The sequence below is a fragment of the Nelumbo lutea genome, chromosome 4 (genome assembly GCF_056320005.1).
Source record: "Nelumbo lutea isolate HS-2025 chromosome 4, American lotus-T2T, whole genome shotgun sequence".
Taxonomy (NCBI): domain Eukaryota; kingdom Viridiplantae; phylum Streptophyta; class Magnoliopsida; order Proteales; family Nelumbonaceae; genus Nelumbo; species Nelumbo lutea.
The window spans coordinates 22,280,162-22,307,305 of NC_142687.1; the positions used below are offsets into that span (position 1 = coordinate 22,280,162).

Genomic DNA, 27,144 nt, shown 5'->3' on the forward strand with positions numbered 1-27,144 from the left:
TGTACGTAGCTTCTCCAGAATGCAAGTGTTCAACAATTGTTGAGGGATAATTTGGCCGACTTGTAGTGAAGCGAACACGTGGCACATCCAAACCCTCTGAGAGCATGTCAGCATTAGGTGCTACATGTGAACTGACCTGTGGAGGCCGATGCAACTATAAGGCCGCGAACATCTCATCGAAAAGAAGGTCGACGACTGACCTCCATTGTCCTCCGCCAACTTGGATGACCAGAGACCCAAGCAGTCAGCCAACCTCCGGGGTTCCAACCTGCATGGTAGATTAGCCTTATTTGGAATAACGTGCCAGTCGATTCCGAGTTGGGCGGTAGAACAATCCCCATTAAACGCAGATGACCCCGTCCTCCGTATAACTCGAAGAGGTTGGATTCCGAGTTGGGACTTCGACGCTTATATAAAGGAGTTGAGCCTCCCTTACCATGGTACAGACGATTTAGTGCAACTAAACTCTCACTTACTTGTACTTTGCTCTCAACTAGCTTGGCTAATTTAATCATCAGAGTGTTCGTCTCAGATCTAAACCCTTCGACACTCTGATCTTCTATTCTTGCAAATCGATATGCTGATCTCAGCATCACTCATCCAAGTTGTCCTCCAACAGGAAATAGGCAAATTTGCACATCATCTACAACTATGACTCTAGCATTACAACTCACCTCTGATGCATAAATCGTACCAAATGGGCTCTCAATACTTTTCTAGAAGAAAGATAAACAAGGAGGCATAGCCTTATCATCCACTAAAAAAAATTGAAAAGTATTAATAGGGGCAAAAGTTTTTTCGTTGTCAATTGGCATCCCTCACTTTAACAATGCACGGGTCCAATTCTAGTAGATAGATTTTTCCTCCTAACGGAGGTAGTATTATGTAGGGTGTAACTTGGGTAGGCTGCGTTGGCAAGTTGAATTTCAATCCAGGCCCAACCCCAATATGGTCCTAGTCCAAATTGAGTCCAAAGCCATCTCGATCTGGCCGATGCAAGGGCAGTCTAAACTGAAATTTGACACATATGCATTCATGTGCACATGCGTGTATGTATGTATTATATGCATAGTTGGGCGATTGAGTTAGTCCAGCTTAGGTTGTTGGATCCAACTAAGTTGCACCTTTAGTGTTATTTGTTTTCTTTATCATTATTTGATCGAATGATTAAGAGGAAAGACTTGGGTCGCAATTAATCCAACTCAACAACTCAATTGTTTTCATAAATGACCGTATCTTTTCTTCTATTTTCTTTATTCTTCTTTAAAATGGTAAATGAACTCCGAAAATTGAGGAAAATATGCAATCTTGTTAGTATTTTCCTCGATTTTAAGGTGTAAATGCACATCAAGAAAAAGGAAGCAAACTTGTTTGAGCTTTCCATCAATGGAAAGAGAAGACTGATTTCCTCTCTTCATCGCATCTTCTCATTAAGGAACACCACAACAACAGTTACTTCTCACCAATGGCTACCTATCATCTCCTCGGCCTGTGATGATGGAAACGGAAAACTTGAACTGTTATTTTGAGCTCCAACGGCTACCTAACATCTCAGGTATGTATATCTGTCCTCCCATGGAGATTCACGGCGATGGCAAGACCAAAGACCTCCGAACATCACCGTATTTCACAGTATTTAGAGTATTTGGCCTTGCATTGTTCACCGGTGGTTGTTATTGCATTGTTTTTGCCGTATTTCACAGTATTTGGGGTTTTTTCTACTTTCCCCTTGGTTCCCGCATGTATTTGGGAAAAAAATTCTAAGATTACAGATCTGAATATATGTTTAATGATAATAATGTTTTTGTATTATTATTATTATTATTATTATTATTATTATTATTTATTTTTATTTTTTTGTGTTTTGGAGGCAACAGGGCTCTCGATAGAGGCCAGATATCATATGCTCTCACTCGTTCTTCTAACCATTTATTCTTGATACTCTGAAGGTACATAGCCTCCGACCGTTGCATGTTCTCTGCATGCCGGTTTCACCTGTTCTTCTATCATCTGATTTAAGTCAAAAGAAACATAGCCTGATTTTGGTACAAGGTGTAATGAACCTTCACATATCCTAGCCAAGACGGTTGGTTTATCAGAATCCAAATATACAACTGTTGGGACTTCAACAGCCCAATATAGGGGGAAACAGTTAAAAAAAGGCAAGGCATGATGGTGGGACCCATTCTCTAGGTTTGCAACTTTAAAAACTTCTCAACACCAGAAATTTTGTGTTCTTAATTTACTTTCTTCCAGCCAAACAACCATAATAAGTGCAAATAACCATAAAATCGGCTTGACTTCTCTGCAAATATGCATTTACCCTCTTCCCAAACGGAGCCTAAGGTTACTTGCTATATATAAAAAAAAAGGTAGAGTTGATACTAACATTTGTATGAATGAGGTGTCTAGAACCCAAAGAGAGATTTTATGGATATTACGGTGATGGTTTGATGATGGAAAGAAGTTGCTTCATATTTTTTTAGTTTTTTCTTTAATATTTTCAAACAGCCCATTCATAACATTTTGTCATTGTTTTGGGCTTCGGCCCAGGGCAGCACCCAAGAAGCTTATGTTTAAGCCTATTTGTTTGGAATCCTGCCCGAGTAACAAATTATTTTTGCCCGTTGCCCGTCATATAGGTCGGCCATCCCATAGCTGAGAAAACTGTTACAATTTACAACCCAACTATTTAAAAATAGTCAATTTGGGTGAGGGGTGTAAATCGGATTGGCCCAAAGCCCGCCCAAGTTGCACATCTAAGTTTTGGGCCATGTTTTTTACCCAATAAGAATAGGTTGAGTTTGGGCATGGGCCTGCTGACACGAACTAGAATAACAGTTCGGTCCATGTATGGACTTGGCCGGACTATCATATAATTTACTTAAAAAGCCAGATGGGCCAGTGCCCAGCGGAATGCATTTGCCCAGTTTTATTTTTGTTAGGGAAGCCCAATATGCTGACCGACACTAAAATTTGCCACGAGCTCTTTCTATCAATACAAGGACAGAATTGCAAGTGAACAGGGCCAAATCAAAGCAAGAAGAAATTGGATTCCGGATAAAAAGAAAATCATAACAAAATAGCCATTTCGTGCCAGTCTTTCATTTTCTATTTTGTTTATTGCAACAAAATGTATAGAAGGCTCCGTTGTTGTATGTTTTTTGTATTGTATATTTGTATTTGTATTCTTTTCAAACTGAGTCTAAAAAGCACTTTGTTTCAATTTTAAGTTTGTTCTTGAAGAAAACCCGTCTTCATAACATTAAGAGTCATTGTGCCAAGAAATTCCATCAAAATTATGTCTATTCCTAAAAATCCTCAGAATTGAGAAGCCACCGAAATTTTGAAAAAATCATTGGTAAATTTGATTCTTATAGAATATAGAAACAAAATCTAGGAATGTTCGCCTTTGTGATTAATACTAATAAATTCTATGGTTGGATTTCTTGTCTATTAACTCTTATGAAGACATTTTATTATTACTTAGATGGTGTTTGATTTTATGGCAGCAGTGTCAGGTCATTGACATATAAGTGTTGGGAAAACACCATTATTTGATAAGACTATTTATTAAATAAACGTTTTCTTGGTTTGTGTGAGAGTCAACTGTTAGGGGAAACATTATTTTTAATATTTCTCCTAACACCTAACCATTTGCTTAATATTAAGTTTATGTGGTGCTTTGAGGGAAATACCATTTTTAATATTTTTTCCAACACTCAATCATTTATTTACTGTTGAGTTTATGTGGTGCTCAATGGTGTTTAATGACATCTACCTATTAAAGAACACTAAATACAAAAAATACAAAAGGTTTATCGCCCACTTTCTCATTTTTTAAGATACAAAAATACAAAATGTTTAAATAAACATCCACGGTACCAAACAGCCACGTCTTGAATGGAGTCGACACTCTGCAAAACCTCAATTTATCAAAAGGAAATAGAATGTCTGGAATGATGGTAAATTTAGTTAACGTCTACCTAATTCCAGTCCAATAAATTTTATCTTTATTTTTTCCATGAATATGACATCCTGTCGTTGACTACTTGAAGGAAAAGAGTCCATCTTCCATTCCAATGGCCTTCAGATATTGAAGGCATCTAATGGCATATGGTTTAGGGATTTTTTGCTGGGTGATTGTTCACCAATCAGAGGAACAGTCATAAGATGTAATTGGATTGGAATGCATTAAGATCAAGAATAAAACATGACAATAGAGCACATTACCATAATATCATCATGGTCTTCACAGAGAAGAATGAACCATTTCTCTCCTCCCTTCCAATTGTTTTAAACCATGTTTTGGAGACTACTATCGGTTCAGGCTTCCATTAGGAAACCTACAATGAAGGAGTTTCTGCCATGGGGAGGGCTGCTTTGGCAAATCCCAGACTGTTTGATAGACGATCCTCTGGATTATCCATATTTCCACCTTTGAAACGTGAGAGCTCCCAAGTCCCAACCGATCACCACTCTTGGTAGCAGCAAATTATAATGACAATGTATGTGACAATATTATTTTTTTTTCAGAAATGTGGCAGATGGTTAGTGGGCAGAGAATTTTGTGCCAGTGGGTGATGTAGGTGCTCTATTAGATTGAGTTTTATGTCTCAATTTGGGCTGTCACATCTATCTCCACAAATGATGCATAAATACAATAACAGGAAAAGCTTATCTGATTTGATCAAAACGGTTCAGTGTCACAGTGGTCGGCAATGTGCAATCAAAAGAAGAGGTCTATGATCTTTATACTTACCACTAGGCCTGAAAAGATAAACACCTTGAGAGTTGAGAGAATCCTCCCAAATCTAAGTGAAACCTTTCAATTTTAATCTTTTAATCAGGAAGACAAAGGAATCTTGAGAGGGCCATTGGTGAAAGATCGATGAGAGCCTTGTTATTATTATTATTATTATTTTTTCTTTGTACCATATGACTGAAATCCATATGAGTGAGCCAAATTGCTTATTAGAATTTAGAAGGACAAAGGGAGAGAGTATCTTCCATTGAGTTATACATTACATGGTAATGAGCACTAGCACATGGTTTCATGTGCTGGCCACCTCCCTACTTTCCTTTTACATTTTCACCTTTCTAGTGGCAGAGGATAGCCATTAGCCAATACAATTACAACGTTTCTCCAAATGGGCTTCGCTAAAACCGGTCATTTAATATGAAAATCTTCCCTCACTCAAAGCCTCGTCTAAATATTACTCTCTCTCTCTCTCTCTCCAGTCTCTCCTGTTTTGGAAAAAAATACAGATTCCGCTGGCGTTCTCTCTCCATGAAATCCTCCAAATTTTCATCTATAGCTCTGGAATCAAAGTTTTGGATCCTCCAAAAATAGCTAGAAACGAGGTATTACTATGTTTTCTCCAGCTTTTCTTCTAATACAAAAAGTTGTGGGGACTGGGGACCGGAGAGAGCACATATAGACCTCAGAATAGAAGCGAACAACAAATCAAAAGAAGCTGAGATGGCAAGAAGATCCGTTTCAATGCTGTCTCTATCCAATCTGAGAAATGGGTTGCTCTGAATTCTGGATTTGGCTGTGAATCGTGGAAAGAATCCGTAGAAGATGCGGCGAAGGGCGACCGACTACCGGCGCCCAGTCCGAAGGAGGTTTTCTTATTGGATCTGGGGACTCCTTGTCTTGTTCTTAGTTGCAGGTTTGGTGCTATTCGTCGTACATCATCACCATGAATACCGGGATGAACAGTCGATACAGGTAAGTTTAGAAGATAACCGGTTGGAATTCTGTATGCCCTATTTACGGTTGTGTTATTATAAAGTTGTGAAATTAAAGGTTTTTCTTTCTAATTTGATACAATATATATTTCAAATCAAAACCATTTGTAGTTGGTAGGCGGTAGCTAAAATTTCTTGAAATGCAATCTGATTTAAGTTGATGTTGCCCCTCTTGTAATTTGATTAGGTGTTTTATGATTTAGAAGTAGGAATTCTCTAAAATGATCGTTTATATATTTGGTCACGGGATACGGGACCCGTGAGCTGAGATGTCTGGAAGGTCAATGCTTAAATTGTCCTCTCCATGATCCTTGTTGAAGATGCTGACTTCTTTCTTATTGGATCCATGGTCAATATAATACACTTGTAATACGTTCCTTAAGTTTGACGCTTAGAAATGGTGGTGATTTCTGATGGTTAGTTATACAGTTAGTTGTAGTTCATTTAAGCCTGCAGATAATCTAATAGTTAATACTGCATTCATCTTGAAAATTTTTAAACATTTTCCAAGTTGTTAGGTTTGGGGTACAAGTTAGATCAGTTTCAATTACTAAAAGACCAAAGATAACATGCTTATCAGTAATTCAGCATTTCTATACACTTAACTATCACAGTTTCTGACCTCAGTACAGATGCCCTCTTTTTGTAATTATCATAGTTTCTGATTTTGTACATGCACTATAGTTGTACAGTCACTCTCTGTACTGCATTCATCCCATTTACTATCAATACAATACAATATACTTTATCCTTTCTCAAAAGAAAAAAAAAGTAATGTGACTTAAATTAACTCTATCTAGATCTTCTGCAAAGATTGCATCAAGTTTGTATATTTAGGGACATCAATCTATTATATTTATGTATACTAGATTGGAAACACAAATGCCTAATTATTACTGGAAGCACTTTGATTAACCATGCAGATTCTTTTGCATCCACTAAGCCCTTTGCATCTGAATCTGTAACTACTGTACATATCATATGAGAAACATTCCACATAAATAGAACAGGATAGGTGGTGAACCTTTTGGGAAAACCAAGAAAATATATTTGAAGGATACATAATTGGGAAGATTTCTGAAGAAATTGCAGACGGAATATTGAAATACCTTAATTCCTGCTTGTGAATTACAGTCATTAGGAATTAAGTTCTTGAAAGTTGTCTTGCAAGAAGTATTTAATTGGTCACTTGGCAACTCTTCTGCTTGTCATTCTTTTAGTAAAAATGGCTTGAAAGACCTTATATATTTGGCTAAAAGTGCTTTGAAAGTCTACTCAATATGTTTATATTAACTTATGCTACAGCTTTCAGCATTTTCAGGTTGTTATTCATGTTCTTTCATTGGCTACTATAAAAGCTTTGTTCAATCAAAGGAGAGAATGAAACATAAATTAAACTTATGATGACATAAAATGAAGTGTTTAGTAAATATAAAAAGGAGTCCGTGGAGAGAAGTTATCAATACATTTGAATAATTTCAAAAGCTATATCTTGTAAGGGTCTGTTAAGACATAACTTTATTGAGTTGAATTTCACAATCTATATTTTGAAGTGGCAAGGACACAATGAAATTTTGGGATGATATATGGTTGGGGATGATATGCTTAAGATCAACATTCTGGACATTCATCAGATATCTAATGAGGGAGAAGCTGTGGCGTTTGATGTCTACAAGCTTGTAGTGGACCTGGTTATTTGGAACTCAAAGTTAGGAATATGGCTTAGTTATTGAAGAATAAATTATTTAATTGTATTTTAGATTCAAATAGAAAGTGAGCTAGTCTCTTAAATAGAAGATAATCATTTGTGCTGTTAAGATTGGGTGGACCACTTTGGTCTTGTATTTCCTTCCAATGATAGAAGAAACGTATCAGGATCTTTTCCAGTTAATCTGGAACTCAATATTATCTAAGGTTTGATTTCTTTATGTGGATTGATTTCCTAGATCCAATCACACTGTTTATCACTTTTCTTTCCAGAACCAAGGTAGTGACTAGCATATGCTTTACTTAATGTGCAAGGTGAGTAACAAAACAGTGTGGCACTTGCTTATCAATCAGACTTAACTCACAAATCCAGGAGTTAAGTTTTTCTTTTTGCCTCTTTGGTGTTTAGGGGCTCAGCCATGGCCTTTTTAGTAGAAGAGGCATGATACTTGTGGAGGTTTCTACTTTCTGTACTTTGTTGGGAAATGTAGTACTGGTAGAACAGGAGTAAGTCTTCTCCTCTTTGATAAATAGAGAAAGACTGTGCTGAGTAAAGAAACAGGTGAAGCCACATGTACAAAAACCTAAACACTACTGAAAAGTGTATGGTATTGCACAAAGAAGGTACAACAACAAGATCTCAGAAACAATAAATCCCATCATAAGACAAGAATGCAGGATATCATATCTGAGAAGTCTGTAAAGGGTGGAGGCCTAGTTGAATGAGTTATCTCACTTGTTATTGCCATCTCAACTGTGAATGTAAGCATCTGCAAAAGAATTCTTCCTCTTCAGTAAAAAGATGAAGTAAGCTTTTGTTTTTTTGGAAATAAAAAATGGAATAGTAATAAGAGTGATTAAACTGGTATGTCTTCCTTATTGGAGAGACTTGGCAAGAAACAAGCCAACACACTCTTTGATGCATGTATACATGCTGAATACTGGACAAAAAAATGCAGGCTGCTACACCCATAACCTAATACAGGCGAGCTCAACACAGGCATACAGTTCGGATCTCTCCATCCCTTCCCATACAGGCTGTCTGCCAAAGAGTTAGCTGGTGCTTATCTTTGGATCCATCTCAATGAGATGTTCACTCTAGAGTCTAGAGGCCAAAATCCACCCTTTCTGATAAAGGGACATAGTGTCCAGGACCCCTCATCTACCTACTCCAACTGATTACCACATGCAAATCCCCATCTAACTCTACATGAGTAAAACCTGTTGTGAAACTTATTTATTGGTTTGCTGTTAGTATGCTGTTAGTATTCTGTCAGCCTAGTCAACCTAGGCGCTGTCAGCTAGTTTTCTTTTCTGTTATTTGTTCATTATTATGAATTGCCGCCAGGGGCATTCTTGTAATTACTGATCTTATTATTTTAAGAGAATATAAATAACAAGTTGGTAGCCAGCCAGCCCTAGTCTTTGGTTCTCAATCGAACCTCTCTCTCTCTTCTCTTCTCCTCTCTCTTCTCTTCTCTCTCTCTCTCTCGTTTCTCTCTCTCAGGAAAGAGCACATGGTATCAGAGCAATAATTCTGGGGCTCGGAATTTTTTCTCATCTGAATCTCAGTCCTCTTTTTTTTTTTTTTTTTTCTCTCTTTCTCTTGATCTCTTGGACGTGGAAGACCAAGAATTCTAATCAGATTGATCAAAGTTCTTGCGGCTGTTGTTCTTTGGGTTCTTCCTTGGTCGTAACACCAAGGAAACCTTAATAGAAAAAGGGCGATGCTGGAATGACCCTCTCTTAGTTTGATGCTGTGAAAAGTATTTTCTGGATTTTCCGATGCTGTGAAAAATATTTTCTGGGCTTGCACCTTCGTACAAGTGCTGGACAGGGTATGTGTCCCCTTTTCTTCTCTGTGGTCTATGCTATGAAGAGCTGTGAAGGCCATGGTTTTGAGGTTTACATCTCCATGCTGGACAGGGGTATGTGTTTCTTTTTTTTTAATCATGTGTTGTTGTCGAACTGTTAGTAGGCCTTGTTAATGACTCCTTGTTGCCGAACTATTGCTGTTAATAGACTGTTTTCAGTAGCTTGTTAGTAGACTAGTTGTTGGACTGATTATTGGGCTATTCTAAGGGCCAAACTATTGCTGGACTGTTTTCAGTAGTATTTTTTCTCTTTCTGGAAGTGAAAATTCTTGGGAGTTTAGCATTCTGTTTTTCTGGAATCTGGTCTGGTATATTTGTGACCCTTTTTTCTCAATGGCAAACTATGATTCAGCATCATCTGGAGTTACACCAAATCGTAGTACAACTGGTATGGGGGGTGAAAACATGATATTTCCCATGCCAATTACCCCTTTAAATGGCCTGAACGACCTGGAGTGGGCTAAAAGTGTGAAACTTTATGTAACAGCAAGGGGAAAAGCTGGTTACATAAATGGCAGAGTGAAAGAACCCAAATGTGAGACAGTTGAACATGATAGATGGGACCAAGAAAACAATATGGTGATGTTTTAGCTCCTTGCAGCCATGGAACCCGAAGTGAAGAAGAATTTTATGTGGGCAGACACCGCTAGTGAGATTTGGAAACAGGCCAAAACCACCTATTCTAGCTAAGGTATTATGCCAAAATTTACTAGTTGCAAGCTGAATCCTCAACCTATAAATAGGGAAATCGTAGTTTGTCTGCCTATTATTTGGCCCTTACTTCTGTATGGAAAGAATTGGATCACTATCAAGCTATAGAGTGGAAACATAATGATGATGCTAAGGCTTCTAAGAAACTGGTTTCTCAGTAGCGGGTGTTTGCTTTCTTGTTGGGACTGAACCTTGCTTATGAACCCTTGAGAGTTCAGATCTTAGGAAGCAAAGAGTTGCCTTCGGTTCAAGAGGTATATGCCCTTGTTCAATTTGAAGAAAGTAGGCGGAGCAACGGGTTGTTATGTACTCACTATGGCTGCAATGGGTAATAATAATATGAGGAAGAAAAGTGACTCTAAGAAGGCTGATGATAAAGACAAGTTGTTATGTACTCACTATCGGCGCTCGCAACATACACGTGACACATGTTGGGAAATTCACGGGAAGCCCAAGTGAGTAGTGAAGAACCAAGAACAGGGTAAAGTGCAAGGTTAGAAGAAGCTGAATACAACACACAATGCAGCACAAGTGGCAACCAAGATACTCAGGTTGCTGGTACTACCTATGACCACTTTACTAGTTCTGACCCCAAGGAAGATATCATGAATTCCTTCAGAGATCACTTGGAGTCATATGGTAGGGCTTTGCGACAGATGGATAGTTTAGTTACTAATACTCCTACTTCATTTGCATCTACATCAGGTAATGCGGCTTCTGCATTCCATGTCACCACTACCACTGGTTCCCCTTGGATCATTGACTCGGGGGCTTCTAGCCACATGATCGATAAGCCAAATTTATTTCAAACTTATAACCTTTTGTTAGGAAGGGATAAAGTGAGGCTTGCAGATGAATCACTCTCCTCCATTGCAGGCCAAGGATCAATATCCCTTCCCCATGGCCTTAGCCTAAATAGTGTGTTGCATGTTCCCCAACTTCCTATAAATTTTCTTTCAATCAGTAGCATCACAAACTCTTTAAACTGTAATGTAACCTTTTTTCCTAGTTCATGTGTTTTTCAAAATCTAACTTCTGGGAGGACGATTGGTAGAGGAAGCCTAATGGATGGTCTCTATATTCTCAACAACAAAGTTGGTCTCTCGGTGTCGTCCTCGGAGTCATATAGTCAGTCAAATAAGAGTCAAATTTTTTTGTGGCATAGTCGGTTAGGTCATGTTTCTTTTGAAATAGTTAAGTCATGTTCAGTGTCTAATTTTCAGTGTCAAACATGTCAGTTGAGCAAACAATGTAGAACAACTTTTCATTCAATTAATAAAAGATCCAGTTTTCCTTTTCATATTGCGTATTTTGATGTATAGGGGCCTACTACTATAATCTCTAAGGCCGGGTACAAGTACTTTATCACTTTGGTCAATGATTTCTCTTGCTATACATGGGTATTCCCAATGCATAGCAGAGATGAAGTTCCAAAGGTCGTGCAAGACTTCTAGTGGATGGTGTTTATGCAGTTCCATGTTGAAATGTAGATCTTTCGATCAAATAATGCCAAGGAATACTTCCACGGTGAGCTTAATGAGTTCTTTTCCTCCCATGGATCAATTTATAGGAGCTCATGCGCAAGAACACCACAACAAAATGGTGTTGCCGAAAGAAAAAAACAGACACCTTCTTAAGGTAGCTCGAGGGATGATGCTACACATGAATGTTTCAAAAAGGTTTTGGATGGATGCTATATTTGCAGCTGCTTATGTCATCAACCGCATGCCCTCTAGAGTGTTGAACTACATGGCCCCTTATCAGTTGTTGTTCCCTCAGTTACCTCTATTTTTCATTCCCATGAGAGTCTTTGGTTGTCGTGCTTTTGTCCATGATTGGTCTTCGTCTCAGGGAAAGTTAGACCCTCGGTCCATTCCTTGTATTTTTCTGGGGTATCCCTCCTCTTTGATCCCGTTAGTCATAAATTTTTTATCTCTATGGATGTGTCCTTCTTTGAGTCTAAACCATTATTCTCTGCTTCTCCCCAGGGGGAGAGTAGTGTGGAAGAGGAGAAGCAGTTTCAAGTCCGCTAAGTCTCTCTTCCTTCTATTCTGGACCTAGCCCCCTTTCGTGTCTTCCAACGTATACGTCGTAGAGATTAGCAATGTGACAGAGATGTGGAGCTACCAAACACTGGGCATCTGACATTGTCAAACTCTTAGGGGGTAAGTCCAAACCCTACTATACCTATTGACACCCCTGCTCCTATTGTGGATGACCTTGACATTCCTATTACTCAAAGAAAGGGAGTCAGGTCATGCACTACTAAACACCCCATCACCCAGTATGTCTCCTATGATCACATTTCCCCTTCATACCGAGCCTTCCTATCTACAGTTGATTGCATCCCTGTACCCAAAAATGTTGTTGAAGCCTTAAAATACCCTGAATGGATGGATGCTATGAAGGAGGAGATTAATGCCCTCCATAAAAACCAAACTTGGGAATTGGTGGATCTTCCAAGGGGGAAAGACCCAGTGGGGTGTAAGTGGGTGTTTACAGTTAAACACAAAGCGGACGGGATAGTTGAATGGTATAAAGCAAGATTAGTAGCCAAGGGGTACACTCAAGTGAGTTGACTATGATGAGACATTTGCTCCAGTAGCTAAGATGAACTCAATTCGAGTTCTTCAATCATTAGATGCTAATCTTGATTGGGAATTGCATCAACTAACATCAAGAATGCCTTTTTAAATGGTGACCTAGAGGAGGAGGTGTATATGGTTCAACCCCTAGGATTTTGTGCCAAGGGAAGTGAGAATAAGGTGTGTTAGCTAAGAAAGTCTCTCTATGGTTTGAAACAATCTCCCGAGGCTTGGTTCAGTAAGTTTCATATGGCAGTTCAGTAAGTAGGGTTCAAGCAATGTTGGTCCGGTCACACACTCTTTGTGAAGAGATGTCAGGAACAGGTTGCTGTTTTGATAATGTATGTGGATGATATCATCATCACAGGAAATTGGAGTTTAGGAATACAACAGTTGAAACAATTCCTTGCATCTAAATTTGAAGTGAAAGGTTTAGGTCCTCTAAAGTATTTTTTTGGAATTGAAGTTGCCCGCTCTAAAAGGGGTATCTTTATTTCTCAAAGGAAGTACACTTTTGATCTGTTACAAGACACAAGCAAGTTAGGTGCAAGACCAACAGATACTCCTATGGATGTTGATCATAAATTGGGTAACTGTGATGGTGAACCTCTGAAAGATGTAAAACAGTTCCAAAGGTTAGTGGGAAAGTTAATTTATTTGTCTATGACTCGTCCAGACATTGCTTATTCAATTGGTGTCCTAAGTCAATTCATGCACTCTCCTAAGAAACCTCATTTGGAGGCATCAGAGGGAGTTCTTAGATACTTAAAACAGTATCCAGGAACAGGTCTACTATTCAGTAAGCATAATCATCTAAATGTGGAAGTCTTTATATATGCTGATTGGGCAGGTGTTGTGGATGACAGAAAGTCCACAAGTGGGTATTGCACATTTGTGGGAGGAAACCTAGTGACATGGAAAAGCAAGAAATAAAGTGTGGTAGCAAGATCAAGTGCTGAAGCGGAGTATAGAGCTATGGCACATGGGGTGGTTGAAGTTCTTTGGCTAAAAAATCTTCTAGGGGAGCTTGGAGTTGTTGTTCATAATCCCATGTCTCTTTACTGTGACAACAAGGCAGCCATTAACATCGCCAACAATCCTGTCCTACATGAGAGGACCAAGCACATTGAAGTGGACAAACACTTCATAAGGGAAATTTGTATCCCATATGTCAACTCCAAGGAACAATTTGCTGATGTCCTCACAAAAGGACTTCCATACTCACGGCACAATGAGTTGTGTGACAAGTTGGGCATGATAGACATATACAACCCAACTTGAGGGGGAGTGTTGTGAAACTTATTTATTGGTTTGCTGTTAGTATGCTGTCAGCCTAGTCAACCTAGGTACTTTCAGCTAGTTTTCTTTTTTGTTATTTGTTCATTATTATGAATTGCTGCCAGGGGCATTCTTGTAATTACTGATCTTATTATTTTAAGAGAATATAAATAACAAGCTGGTAGCCGGCCAGCCCTGGTCTTTGGTTCTCAATCGAACCTCTCTCTCTCTTCCCTTCTCCTCTCTCTTCTCTTCTCTCTCTCTCTCTCTCTCTCTCTCTCTCTCAGGAAAGAACACAAAACCCATTGTAAACATCAGCCTTAGGCACTGTAGAAGAGCCATAACCTCAGCATGAATAAATCTCCATGATCAATGAATCAGCATGTTGCTAGTACTTGGATTCAGGACATCAGCATTTGAATTGGATTGATTGTTTTGCTTGGATTTGGGCATTGTTTGTTGGCTTTCAAGCAGATCCCTACCTCACTTTCTCCATATTTGCCTTTTGCCCAAGAAGGTGAAGTTTCTTATGATTACCTTCTTTCCACCAGGAATCCAAACTGCACTGTCAAGGTGTTAACTTGGTTGGCTGGTAAAGTTACGCTGTTTTCGTGCCATATGCCAGGACTCTTCCCTTTTTTTGGTCAAAGGACTCAATTCCCGAATCAAACCTTTTTAACTTGGAATTGCAAGTGTATAATTGCATTTGTAACTGGACTAGCAAATCCATGCTTTTGTCTTGGTCCTTTATTTGGTTGTCTAGATGGACTAGCAATTGGGTTTTTGAATTCCACATGAACCCAATTCAATTTCATGGGCCATAAACTTGCACTAGTAAGCCAATCTTAATAAGTTATTGAATTGGGCCTAAAGCACATTAACTTAGGCAAAATATAGCTAGGCCAAGAATGTAAAACTGTCCAGCTCAAATGGGCCTATAGGCTGAGTAGAAGATTCTCTTAATCAAATAAATCAAAGATTTATTGAAAGAGATTAAGAGAATATTTTATATTTGAATTTCTTTTCCTTGTTAGTAACTAGTAAGTATTTCACTGTTAAGAGATTAAGAACTCTTTTGAGAAGTAATGGAGGTTGAGTTATTCTTACAATTTTTATGGTTCGGTACCGACTCAACCTTTAGGTGTTGACTACTATGGAAACCCAATGATTTTGACTCCATTAGGGTCTGTTTTCATTCCATCATAGGTACATTATTTATTTATTGCATCTTACTTGTGCATCTTGCTATTAATCTCCATTTAGTCTCTTCTTTGTCCCTTACTATTACCCTCTTTCTATTACACACTGATTTCCCTAGTTCTCTTTAGTTCCCTTTTACCCTCTTACTGTATTGCATCTTACTTTTACCCTCTCTCTTTGTTGTTCTGTTCTAAGCCTATGAAGTTATCTTAGAATAGTAAAGACATTTTCCTTGTTTTAATCCCTCTAGCCTTCCTAAGCTTCTAATCCAGCTTTTCCAATTTTCTCACCCAACCTGTAAGTTTCATTTCTACCAGACTTGTTTCCTTCTGTTTATTAATTTTTAGAAGCCTTCCTATGTGCTGTCCATTACCTAATGATTGTTAAATTTAAGCAAAGTGTTAAACTAACAAGCTGAGGACTTTATCCAGCTAGCTCATGTCCATTACAGTGGCATCAATTAGCTGCTGTTTGTGGTCATGCTAGGTTTTTTTCCCTTGTCTTTTCCATCGCCTATTTCTTTTCTTCCAAATACCCAACAAATGACAAAAGGAGCTTATTTTCACTAGGTACATTGTTAGGCCCAACTCAATCCAGGCCCAGAGGATATTGCAGCAGAGAGCTCAGGTGAGAAAGCTACAGGACAGCTGGTTTTATTGCAGGAGGCCACATCAGCCATGACAGCAGGAGTTAGTTAGCACAGATCAATCCTAACTGAAATGATTCTATTGATAATGATGTTTATATGAGGGTGGGTTTGTGTATGGGGAGGGCATGAAAAGACAAATCTTAGTTTTCTCTCCCTATCTTCTTCTTTCCTTCATTTCTGTTCTGGAGGGTGGTTCCTTGAAAAGACCCTGGTTAGGCAGTCTCTAACATACATCCTCTTGTATTATACCATTTAACTAGGCATGCCTCAGCAAGAAATGATTCTTTGGTCTTTTCATTTTATATCTGGGTAGTTGTCAATCATGATAATATACTACATATCAGGAAACCAATTTGGAGTCATATCTGGGAGGTCAACTATGGAAGCTATTTTTTAACATAAGAGATTAACAAAGAAGTTTAGGGGAATAGAGAGAGATTACCACTTGGAATTTACTGATTTAGAAAAAGCTTATGATAAAGTCCTTAGGGAAGCCATCTAGTGAATTTTGGGAAGAAAAGGGCTTCGAGTAAGTTGATATTATTAGGGATATGTATGTGATGAGGGCAGATTTGGCCCTCCAGTGAAATTGTGACACGTGGCACCTCGTGACAACTAGGAAAACACCCAGCCAACAAACTTACGAAGTTGGTGACCCACCCGGGCACCAGTCTGGTCGGCCTGGCGCGACCTGCGCGCGGCCTGCGCGAGCTGCGTGCGGCGTGCAGCCTGCGCGACCTGGCCGACCTGGACCAGCCTAGCGCATGATCCGGCCAAGGCGCCCACCGACGAACCTGGCCTAGACACTGACCCGCCGACTGACATAGGCGCCAGCTTGACGACCTGGTCTAGACACTGACCCACCGATTGACACAGGCGCCGGCCTGACGACCTGGCCTAGACACTGACCCATCGACTGACGCAGGCACCCCTCTGACAACCCGGCCCAGGCGCCAACCTGGCCGCCTGACACAAGCGCCAGCCAGACAACCTCGAGGAGTTCACCACCGTACCCCGGTTCTGATAGGATGCGACGAGTCTTACCGTTTGGAGGCTTTTCACCCACCTAACCCGCGAGGACTCCGGTATATAAAGACCTCACCCCCCAAAGGGGAGGGGGATGGAAGAAAAGGGAGGTAACCCTGCTCTCTAGCTCTCTCGTATTATCTTCAAAGCTCTCTACAATAAGAGTGCTAACTTAAGCGTCGGAGAGCCCCCATCGGGAAAATACCCCCGGGACCTCTGATTCAGTTCTCGCAGGTCCTTCAGCTCCTGCCGCCTACAAAGAGGAGGAAAAGATGGAGTTCTCGCAGGTCCCTCAGCTCCCGACACCTACAAAGAGGAGGAAAAGATGAAGTTCTCGTAGGTCCCTCAGTTCCTGCTGCCTACAAAGGAAAGAAGACCACCTCAAGATGAGGGCAGTCGGATTGCGCCGCACCAGGGAGCTCCAGCATTTTCTAAGTCACCGGCCGCCTAGTAGGCAGTTCGCTACCAGGCAGTTCGCCACCAGGCAGTTCGCCACCTGACAGTTCGCCACCAGGCAGTTCGCCACCAGGCAGCTCGCCACTAGGCAGTTCGCCACCAGGCAGCTCGCCACTAGGGAGCTCGCCATCAGGTAGTTCGCCACCTGACAGCGCCACCGGGCAGTTTGCCGCCAGGCAGTCCGCCCCCAGGCAGTTCTCCACCGAGCAGTTCGCCAGTAGGCAGTTCACCACCAAGTAGCTCATCACTAAGACACGCCACCACCGGGTCAAATAACGAGGTACTTAGCCAAAAAATTTTACATCACAAAACATTGGTACGTGGCCGAAAACGGTTACATCAGTATGAAATGGCAGAAACCAATTTGAGGACCCCAAGAAGGGGAGATAAGAGGGTTTCCTATTACAATGGGTTTACACCAAGGATCGAGACTTAGTTCTTTACTTCTTTGAGTTTCTGTATTAGTTTTGGATGAATTATCTAGATATTTACAAGAAGAGTTTCAAGGCATATTTTTTTGTTGATGATTCATTACTGGTTGACAAGACTAAGGATGGTCTGAATGCAAAAATAATGCAATGGAAAGATATGCTTTACAATAAAAGTTTCAAAGCATGTGTTTTTTTGCTGATGATTCAGTACTGGTTGACAAGACTAAGGATGGGCTGAATGCAAAAATAATGCAATGGAAAGAAATGCTTTAGAATCAAAAGGTTTTAAGATAAGTTGGACTAAGACAGAACAATTGGTGTAATCGAGATTGGTGATCAAGTGATACCCTAAAGTAACCACTACTGGTACCATGGATCAATAATCCATAATGAAGGATAAGTTGAATGTTTCATGGCTGTAAAATGTCCTGTTTACTCAAGGACAAAACGCTAGTACCCAGAGAAGTTTAATGTTTCATGGCATAAGTTCTGGCTATGACAATGATGACAAGGATGGTTACTCCAGATAGGCATAGCTGCACCAATCTAGTAGAAAACCTAGCAGAAGAAAAAGGAATGTTCCTATGGTAAACTGGTCTATATGGGGAATTGTATAAATGATATAAAAAAGTTAGAAAAAAGAAATATGGTAAATGAAGAATTTTCTGATTTCAGTGCTAACGTGTGTATGACAGGTTGGCACAACATTGTTAGATTTTAAAAATGAAATCTCCTTGTTAAGATGGTTTTCATTGAGCTATGCACCATTGGCTTCATAATAACAGATCAAGTGCTCAAGTCAATAAGGATTTACTGTGGCCCTGAATAAGGATTTACTGGTAATTCATAATAACTTGTTGACTGTGGCCCTGAATAAAAGACAACAGATCAAGTGCTCAACTCTTGCAAATCTGGCTATGCCCAATTTTTCCTAATATGCCAGGATAACTGTGTCTTCACCATTTGAGAATATCCCTGCCCTGAAAGTTATGGGTTCCCTTTAGATCAGTCATCAAAGTTTACATCAAGAATTGACATTTTTTTTTTTTATCAATAACAGTGAATTTTATTAGAGATTGAGAAATTACATAGCTAAGGAGCTAAAGAATCTTAACTCCCTATCCCTAATACATCAAAGCACACCCAAACCGTAAATCAATTACATCAAAAACCGTAAATCAATTACATCAAAGAATTGACATTTTTCATTTGTCTTAACTGCACATAAATATCTCAATTTTTATATATCATCTTCATCTAAGCCTTATCCCAACTATATGGGGTCAGCTACATGAATCCTGTTTTGCCAATTTTTTTTTTTTTTTTGATGAATGATCCTGTTTTGCCTTTCTGTTCTGTTTATTCCCTTCTCCATTGTAAAATGAAAAAGGCCATTACCCAATGTTGGTCCCAACCGACCTTTCCTTTTCCTTTGAAGGATATGACAAGTATTAATGCAACCCCAAGCTGCCTCCCAGATGAAAAAAGAAACCTTAGAAGGGACTGAGGGAAGGCAAAGCCTCCTCTCTGGGAGGGCAATAGGCAGACCACATATTGGAGCTACTCCTAGGTTCCTTTGAATGACTTTATTTCCAACCCCTGTCCTTATAGTTTTTACACGCACCCATCTCAGCATATGCATTTTTGCAACCCTCATTTTTTGAACACGTTGTATCTTGATTGATTGCCCACTCTGCCCCATAAAGCATTGCTGGCCTTACAACTGTTATTATAGAATTTTCCATATTAAACCTGCACTTTCATGGTTGGAGTGAATAAAATGAAACAAGCCATGACCAACTTTGGTCCTGTTCAGAAAGAATTGATTATTTTTCTGTGAGTGTATGGACCATGAATGTATTATAAGATACTTCATCAGTATTGCTTGGGATCAACTAGACCTTATAAAGGCCAACTTAAGTCCAACCTCAACCCTATCCTAACTGTGAATTTCTGAAGAATGCTTTGCCAAATGGAATTCTAAAATACTTGAACAAACTACAAACTGCTGCTAAGACTCAAGAAGCACCGAGTAAAAATTAATCAAAATAACTTCAATTCCAAAGGAAGAATCAATAGTCAGAAGTCAGAATTAGTGATTTACATCACATATTCATGCTATTTACTTGCAGCCACCAGCCATAGCACTCTCCGGTTACATCCAAATTGTATGATATTGGGCTTGTTGAATTGGTATCAAATAGACTTTTTTAGAAGAGCCAAAATTAGCTTCCATTTTTCTTCAACAAGAATAGATTGCAAGATAAAGCTTATCATCTTTTGTGTTACTAAACCTTTATATTTTCTTTATGAATAAACAACTGCTATTAGACTACATGTAGGTTGAATTGTGAATCCACCAAGTTGCTTGCATATGTGGTTTGCTATTACTTGGTGCTGATGCGGTTTTTTCTCTCCCAGGAGAACAGAAGGACTGAAGTTGTTCCAAGTGAGGGTTTGAATTTCACGGAAGAACTATTAAGCGTGACCTCATTTGCCCGGCAGTTAAGCAATCAAATGACACTTGCCAAGGCTTATGTTATTATAGCAAAAGAGCACAATAACCTTCAACTTGCTTGGGAATTGAGCTCAAAAATCAGGAGTTGTCAGCTTTTGCTCTCAAAGGCTGCCATGAGAGGAGAATCTATCTCATTAGATGAAGCACAGCCCATAATTGAGGGCCTAACCTCACTGATCTATAAGGCACAAGATGCTCATTATGACATGGCTACCACAATCATGACAATGAAGTCCCACATCCAAGCCCTTGAAGAGCGTGCAAATGCAGCAGTAGTGCAGAGTTCAGTTTTTGGGCAGTTGGCTGCAGAGTCTCTGCCCAAGAATCTCCACTGCTTGAACATCAAACTCACAGCTGATTGGCTTAGAAATCCTTCCATTCAAGAGCTTGCTAATGAGAATAGTAACTCCCCTCGCCTTGTGGATAACAATCTCTACCATTTCTGCATTTTCTCAGATAATGTGCTGGCAACCTCAGTAGTCATTAACTCAACCATCTCCAATGCTGACCATCCAAAGCAGTTAGTGTTCCATATTGTCACAAATGGGATCAGCTATGGAGCAATGCAGACATGGTTTCTCACTAACGATTTCAAGGGATCCACCATAGAAGTGCAGAACATCGAAGAGTTTTCTTGGTTCAATGTCACTTATTCTCCTGTTATGAAACAACTCCTTGATGCAGAGACACGAGCTCTCTACTTTGGGAGCTCTGAAGAAGGCGAAGCAAAGTTTCGGAATCCAAAATACCTATACTTTCTTAACCACCTAAGGTTTTACATTCCAGAAATATATCCCTTACTGGAGAAGGTAGTTTTTCTGGATGACGACATTGTTGTACAAAAGGATCTGATCCCTCTTTTCTCACTGGATTTGCATGGAAATGTAAATGGAGCTGTTGAAACTTGCCTTGAGGCATTCCATCGTTATTATAAATATTTTAATTTCTCAAACCCACTCATTAGCTCAAAGTTTGATCCACAGGCTTGTGGATGGGCATTTGGGATGAATGTTTTTGATCTGATTGCATGGAAGAAGGCAAATGTTACTGGATGGTATCACTACTGGCAGGAACAGAATTCTGACCGGACGCTCTGGAAATTGGGGACTCTTCCACCTGGCCTTTTGGCATTTTATGGATTGACAGAGCCTCTTGATAGGAGATGGCATGTGCTAGGGCTGGGATATGATGTGAACATTGACAACCGTCTGATTGAAAGTGCAGCTGTCATTCACTTTAATGGTAATATGAAGCCATGGCTGAAGTTGGCCATTAACAGGTACAAACCTTTGTGGGAGCGGTATGTAAATCATACATACCCATTTCTGCAAGATTGCCTCACAAGTTGAGAATGTGCTAATTTCCTTTCCAGGTCAATTTGATGCAATAGTCAAATACATTTGGCCTCTCAAGCAATGGTCACATTCTTGTAGTCAAAAGCAAAAGCTTTGCGCTGGTAGAAGCTATTCATTTCCTTTTGTCATTGAAAGGAAAAGGTTTTATACATCAGAAAACATTAATGTACTAGATCTAGGGGTATGGATAATTCTTTCTTTGCTGATAGGGCTTCCTTTCTTCCTCTCCTGGGGGAGGGGGTCTTCTAGGATGAATTGTTCTGTAGCAAGTTTTGTAATAATTCATCTGCTCTTTTAGATTAGAATGTATCTGGACCCAAATTTTTTGTAATCCAGCCAGATGATCTGGTGATAGATGTAAATTTTCACAAGACCCTTTTTTTGGGGCATTTTATCAAGAAAAAAGTTGTTTAGTGCATAATCAATTATGAAAATTTAAGTTTTGGAGGGGAACATTCAAAGCTGAGTTCTGGGTCAGCTCATAACTTAAACAGTTCAACTCCTCCCTAATAATTGTTGGCTAGCTAACTTGACTTAGCATTTGACTGTTAGAGTTCAACTCAGACTGATTTTGGGGAAGTATAGATAAAAGAAAATTTAGGGACAATGGTCAACGCTTTAATTCTAAAAGATTGGGCATTCACAGAGGTATTCCGCATTTGCAGTTGAGCACTAGCCGCCTGTTATCAAGTTCATTGCTTGAATGTTTACTGTATTATGTATATGTGTGCTGGAAATTTAATTTCACCTGCGTCATCTAAAAAAAAAGAGCCCAACTGCAATTGTGTCGGATTTTATTATGACTATTTTGAATTTTAGTTGTAATCCGTATTGGATCATTGAAGACGATCAATAACTGTTCACACGCAATATCATCAAAATAGGTGACCAACGGTCATTATCATTTTCCAATGCGAAGGTAAGAGTTTATTCATCCTTTGCTCTGCACTTCATTTAGTTCACGCATCCCCCCCTCCCTCCAAAAGAAATCTTACTGCCCACACTCCACACGACGACATTGATTAATATGTTCTTATCAGCAAAGGCTTGAGGCTGAGGGTTCTTATCAGCAAATGGATACCCACTTCTGTTTCTTTTTTTTTTTTTTTGATGATTCTCCATGGTCCAATCATCCCCACACATAACTGCCCGAGTTTCATCTCTATATTGTCAATGGCCCGTGTGTCATCTATTTTATGTAACACTATCGGACCACCGATCGATCTCTACCCGATGAAAAATCTTGGTGGTCGGTAATTTGGATTAGATGCCGAGTAGCCAGCTGCCACCACTATGTGCAAGCAGCATGCTATATGTCCTGTCAAAAGCAAGTGTTTTTTTTAGCATGATGTCTGTGTTTGGATATTTCACTGCAAATGGCAATAAAATTTGTGACTGAACTATTGCATAAATTAACTGAGATCTGGTCTCCTTAGTGGCCAAAAGAAATAAATTCAAATAATACATTGAAAGCAATTGCCAATATGATCATGAACCTTGCAAGAGAAGAGCCTCTTTTCAACTCTGTACTGTATTCTATTTTCTTCTTTTTGGGTGTTCGGCGAAAATTTTATATCACACATTAATTTCTTCTAGTCTACAGTTGACTGGTTTTTGCATGAACCACATCAAGAAGTTTGGTGTCTCCTGTTCTTTCATGCTAGAATTTAATCTCTTCCCTGTATTCATGAATGAAGCTTTGCGTTAATGATTCCGAATTAATCATAAAAGAAATTTTATGACTATCTTCATGCAATTAGGATCATCAGAACGCTCCACAGAAAGAGCAGTTGCAAAATATCCTGGCATTTGATATTAGTTTACTTTTCAGTACTCTTTCGTAGGCTAAACATGAGAGGAAACTTCCTTCTGCAGTTGTTGTAGGCACTGTTTTACTGTGATACTTGCTTTCAACAAGATTTCTCAAAGGCCAGCCACTTCATATCAGTTTCTTTTCCCAAACAACGCTTGCCACCTTTCACTAGGAGAAAAATTAACATATGTATCTTTGGTCTTTTGTCAACTTGAAGGGCCAAGAATTCACAAACTTGTTATGCACAGGTGCTTCTGTTGCAGTGGAATGTGGAGATGTAAGTCTGAAACCCCTGGCCAGTTTCCACAAGGAGGTGAAGACGGATGAACATGGGCGTTTCAAAGTTCATCTACCATTATATTTGCAGTCAGTAAACACGTCAAGATCATTAAGCGGTGCTTTGTGAAGTTAATTAGCAGCAGCGAGCCTTTTTGTGCAGTGGCCTCTCTCCACAGCAACTTCATCATCTATTCATCTCAAGTCAAGAGAACATGGACTTACACATTTTCTCAGATGGGTTTTTCACCTCTTCAAGCCTCTGAAAGAGCCTGACCTGTGTAACCAAAAGCAACGCCTTGAAACCTCAAAGAACTCAATTCCATGAAGAACACCCTTCCTTTTCCAAATCTTCCATTGTTTCCACTGGTGAGTCAAGATCCAACAGTGCCAAATCTCTCAACTGCAAATCCAACATTGCCACTTCTACCTCCTCTTCCTCAACTTCCCCAGCTTCCACCATTGTCAACTATATCCATACCACCTCTTCCTCAACTCCCCCAGCTTCCAACACTACCAACACTTTCGCCTCCTTTGCAGCCACGACTTCCGGGGGTACCAAGTTTACCACCTTTGCTGAAAGAACCAACTCGGACAAAAACTACTGAACGTTCAAACACAACTCCCATGTCAGACCAAAAAGACGAGCCAGCCAATATTCTTCTTTCCTCCTCCATTACCCATTTTTCCGCCACCATCACCTCCCTTAGGTCTTTTGCAGCCACCTACATTTCTTCCTCCAAAGTCCAAACCCACTCTAGCCCCTTTGATTAATTAGTCCTACGATTGCCAACTCCACCACCTCCTCGCACCTATTCCATTTTCCTTTCCCTCCATTTCCATTCCCACCCAGCTTATTCTTCAAAGAGTTCTTGATTGTAAGTCTTTTTTATTTTTTTGTCAGCCAAGGATCAAAAAATTAAATTAAATTAATTAATAATTAAAATGCCTGTACATCAAAACCTTCAGGAGGGAGTTGGAATACTCTCTATGCGCGTGGACTATTGCCTCCTTGCATGCTTTGAATGCTAATTTATATAGTTTATACAGAGGTCAACAAAACACCTTCTAAGCTCCAAGACTTCATTCTTGAACATCTTATCAACCCAACTACATGTAGGAGCATTAGTATTCACAATATTCACTATATGCAAAGCATCATTAAAAACATTTAGTTGATTTTCCTCGGTTTTTCTGTCTTCAAACCCAAAACAAGCATTTGCCATTCTACATCAATTGGTTGTGATTTGGCTCTATCATCTGCTGCTACAACCACCCGAGTGGAATCCTTCATTAGAACAAACGAAATAGCCACTTTACTGTGGAATTCCTTGTAGGAACCATCAACAAACAGACAATGCTCAAAATACTTGCTGGTTGTTGAGTACAGGTGAGCTATGATGATAGAACCGAAACGGAACAGAGAGAACTGGAGCTGTTTCGAGGGAGCTCACCCTCCTGAACTGAGAAGATAGGAGAAGAGAGGAGGAGAGGAGAGAGATTAAGAGAAGACGTTTATTCTATTATGTTATGTTGCTCTCAATAGCTCATACAGACATTTATCATGGAGCACCTTTGAATAACTAACAACCCACTCACTCCTCCTGACGTGGACGACGTGAATACACGAACCGCAGTGGAGGCGTGGTGCGCGTGAACTCTGGAGAGGCCTGAGTTGGGCTTCGTGTGTAGTGGGCCTGGATCCTTCCTTCTGGGTCTGCTGCTACTCGGGTCTTAACATACCCTCCCCCATCGAGAACGACCTTGTCCTCAAGGTCGATGGTGGGAAACCGCTTCTGGAGCTAAGTGTAATCCTCCCAAGTTGCATCCTCCTCTGTCAGGCCCTCCCAAGCAACTAGGGCCTGTTTGTATTAGAGAAGAATACTCAGATTACCCAGATGACGCAAATTGCGATAAAGCAACTTGCGATGAACTTCACTCCTGCGCTGAAGCTGCGATGAACCCACTCTTACACATACGCGATAAACCTCACTCCAGCGAATGAGTTTGTTACCGTCAGTGTTATGGATTCGATTTTAGTTGTTTCTTTGTAAATGCCACGTCAGCTTCTTGTAATAATTGCCTATATATATATCTGAATATTTTAATAAAGAAAAATAATTATCTCTTCGTCAATTTTGCCTGTCTGAGTTTTTAAATGGTATTAGAGCGACAGGCCCTCTCTCGTAAAATTCCAATTCTTGCGGAAATTTTCGATTCTTCTTTCTAGTTTTCTTTTGCTTCTTGCCTTACCTTTCTTCACTCCGGTCTCCTTGTTTTGCCCTCTTTTGACATCAACGAGGATGGCCCTGAATAGGAGTGGAAACAACATATTCACCATAGCTGATCAGATCTCTTCCGGTGATCAAGATTCACCTTTCTACCTACATCCTTCTAACAGTCCTGGTATGGTGCTTGTTTCTTGTCTTCTTAATGGAGACAACTACATAACTTGGCGAAGAGCAATGACTAATGCTCTCAGCGTCAAGAACAAGATTGGCTTCGTGAATGGAATGATTTAGAAGCCAGATCCGATGAATCAGGCAGAATTTCTTGCTTGGTCGAAATGCAATTCCATGGTGATATCATGGATCTTTAATGCGCTAACCAAAGATCTCCATGAGAGCGTTGCTAAAAATGCTCTAGAAATGTGGAAAGATTTGGAAGAAAGATTCTCACAAGGAAATGCTCCAAGGATCTTTCGTCTCAAAAGAGAACTCATGCTGTTCAGGCAAGAAAATCTCCTTGTCTCTGTTTATTTTTCAAAACTCAAAGGAATCTGGGATGAGTTATCAGCCTATATTACTGGACCATTGTGTACCTGCGGAATCCAGAAAAATTTTGTTACAGAATGGGAAAGAGATAAAGTGTATCAATTTTTGCTGGGTCTGAATGATAAAATTTAACAACATCAGATCGAGCATCTTGAACATGGGTCCTTTGCCGAGCATCAGTAGAGTCTATGCACTTGTGTCACAAGAAGAAAGACATCAGTCTTTGATTGCTCAACATGGTCCAACTATGGAGGCTGCTACTTTTCATGTGGCAGGCCCAAAATTCAATTCAGAAGGAGGAAAAGAAAAGTCCAAGATTCGATGTGATCACTGCAAGAAACAGGGTCACGACAAGGACCGTTGTTTTGAATTGTTCGAGTATCCACCAAATTGGGGAACTTGATCAAAGGCCATGCCTAAGAATAGTACTAGCAATCAAGAAAAAATAGTTGCTGGTATGAACTTAGTCCAAGGAGTCTCTCCGATTTCCAGCCTATCCAAGGAACAATATCAACAATTGTTGAGCACCATCAGCATCCTATCTAATCTTTTGAACAAAGATAAACACACTTTCTCAGCCAACTTTGTAGGTAAAATCACTACCTCTTCCTGGCTTTTGGATAGTGGGGCCTCAAATCACATGGTTCCCACTAATTCTGAATTTGCTACATCTTTTACTTTGGCATCAATGCTAAAATCGGTTCAATTGCCAAATGGAACATTGTTACCGGTTTAGT

At 39.8% G+C, this 27,144-nt stretch overlaps 2 protein-coding genes across 2 annotated transcripts; both read left to right on the forward strand.

Moving 5' to 3' along the window:
• Positions 1 to 5,014: 5,014 nt before the first annotated feature.
• Positions 5,015 to 21,965, forward strand: LOC148854558 (hexosyltransferase GAUT11-like). Its single transcript, XM_088982190.1, has 2 exons — positions 5,015 to 5,734; positions 20,093 to 21,965. The coding sequence occupies exons 1-2, from the start codon at positions 5,585 to 5,587 to the stop codon at positions 21,536 to 21,538; spliced, it is 1,596 nt and encodes a 531-aa protein (XP_088838316.1). The 5' UTR covers positions 5,015 to 5,584; the 3' UTR covers positions 21,539 to 21,965.
• Positions 21,966 to 26,167: 4,202 nt separating this feature from the next.
• LOC148854559 (uncharacterized) lies at positions 26,168 to 26,810 on the forward strand. The gene is made up of 2 exons (XM_088984846.1): positions 26,168 to 26,364; positions 26,549 to 26,810. The coding sequence occupies exons 1-2, from the start codon at positions 26,168 to 26,170 to the stop codon at positions 26,808 to 26,810; spliced, it is 459 nt and encodes a 152-aa protein (XP_088840972.1).
• The last annotated feature ends 334 nt before the right edge of the window (positions 26,811 to 27,144 follow it).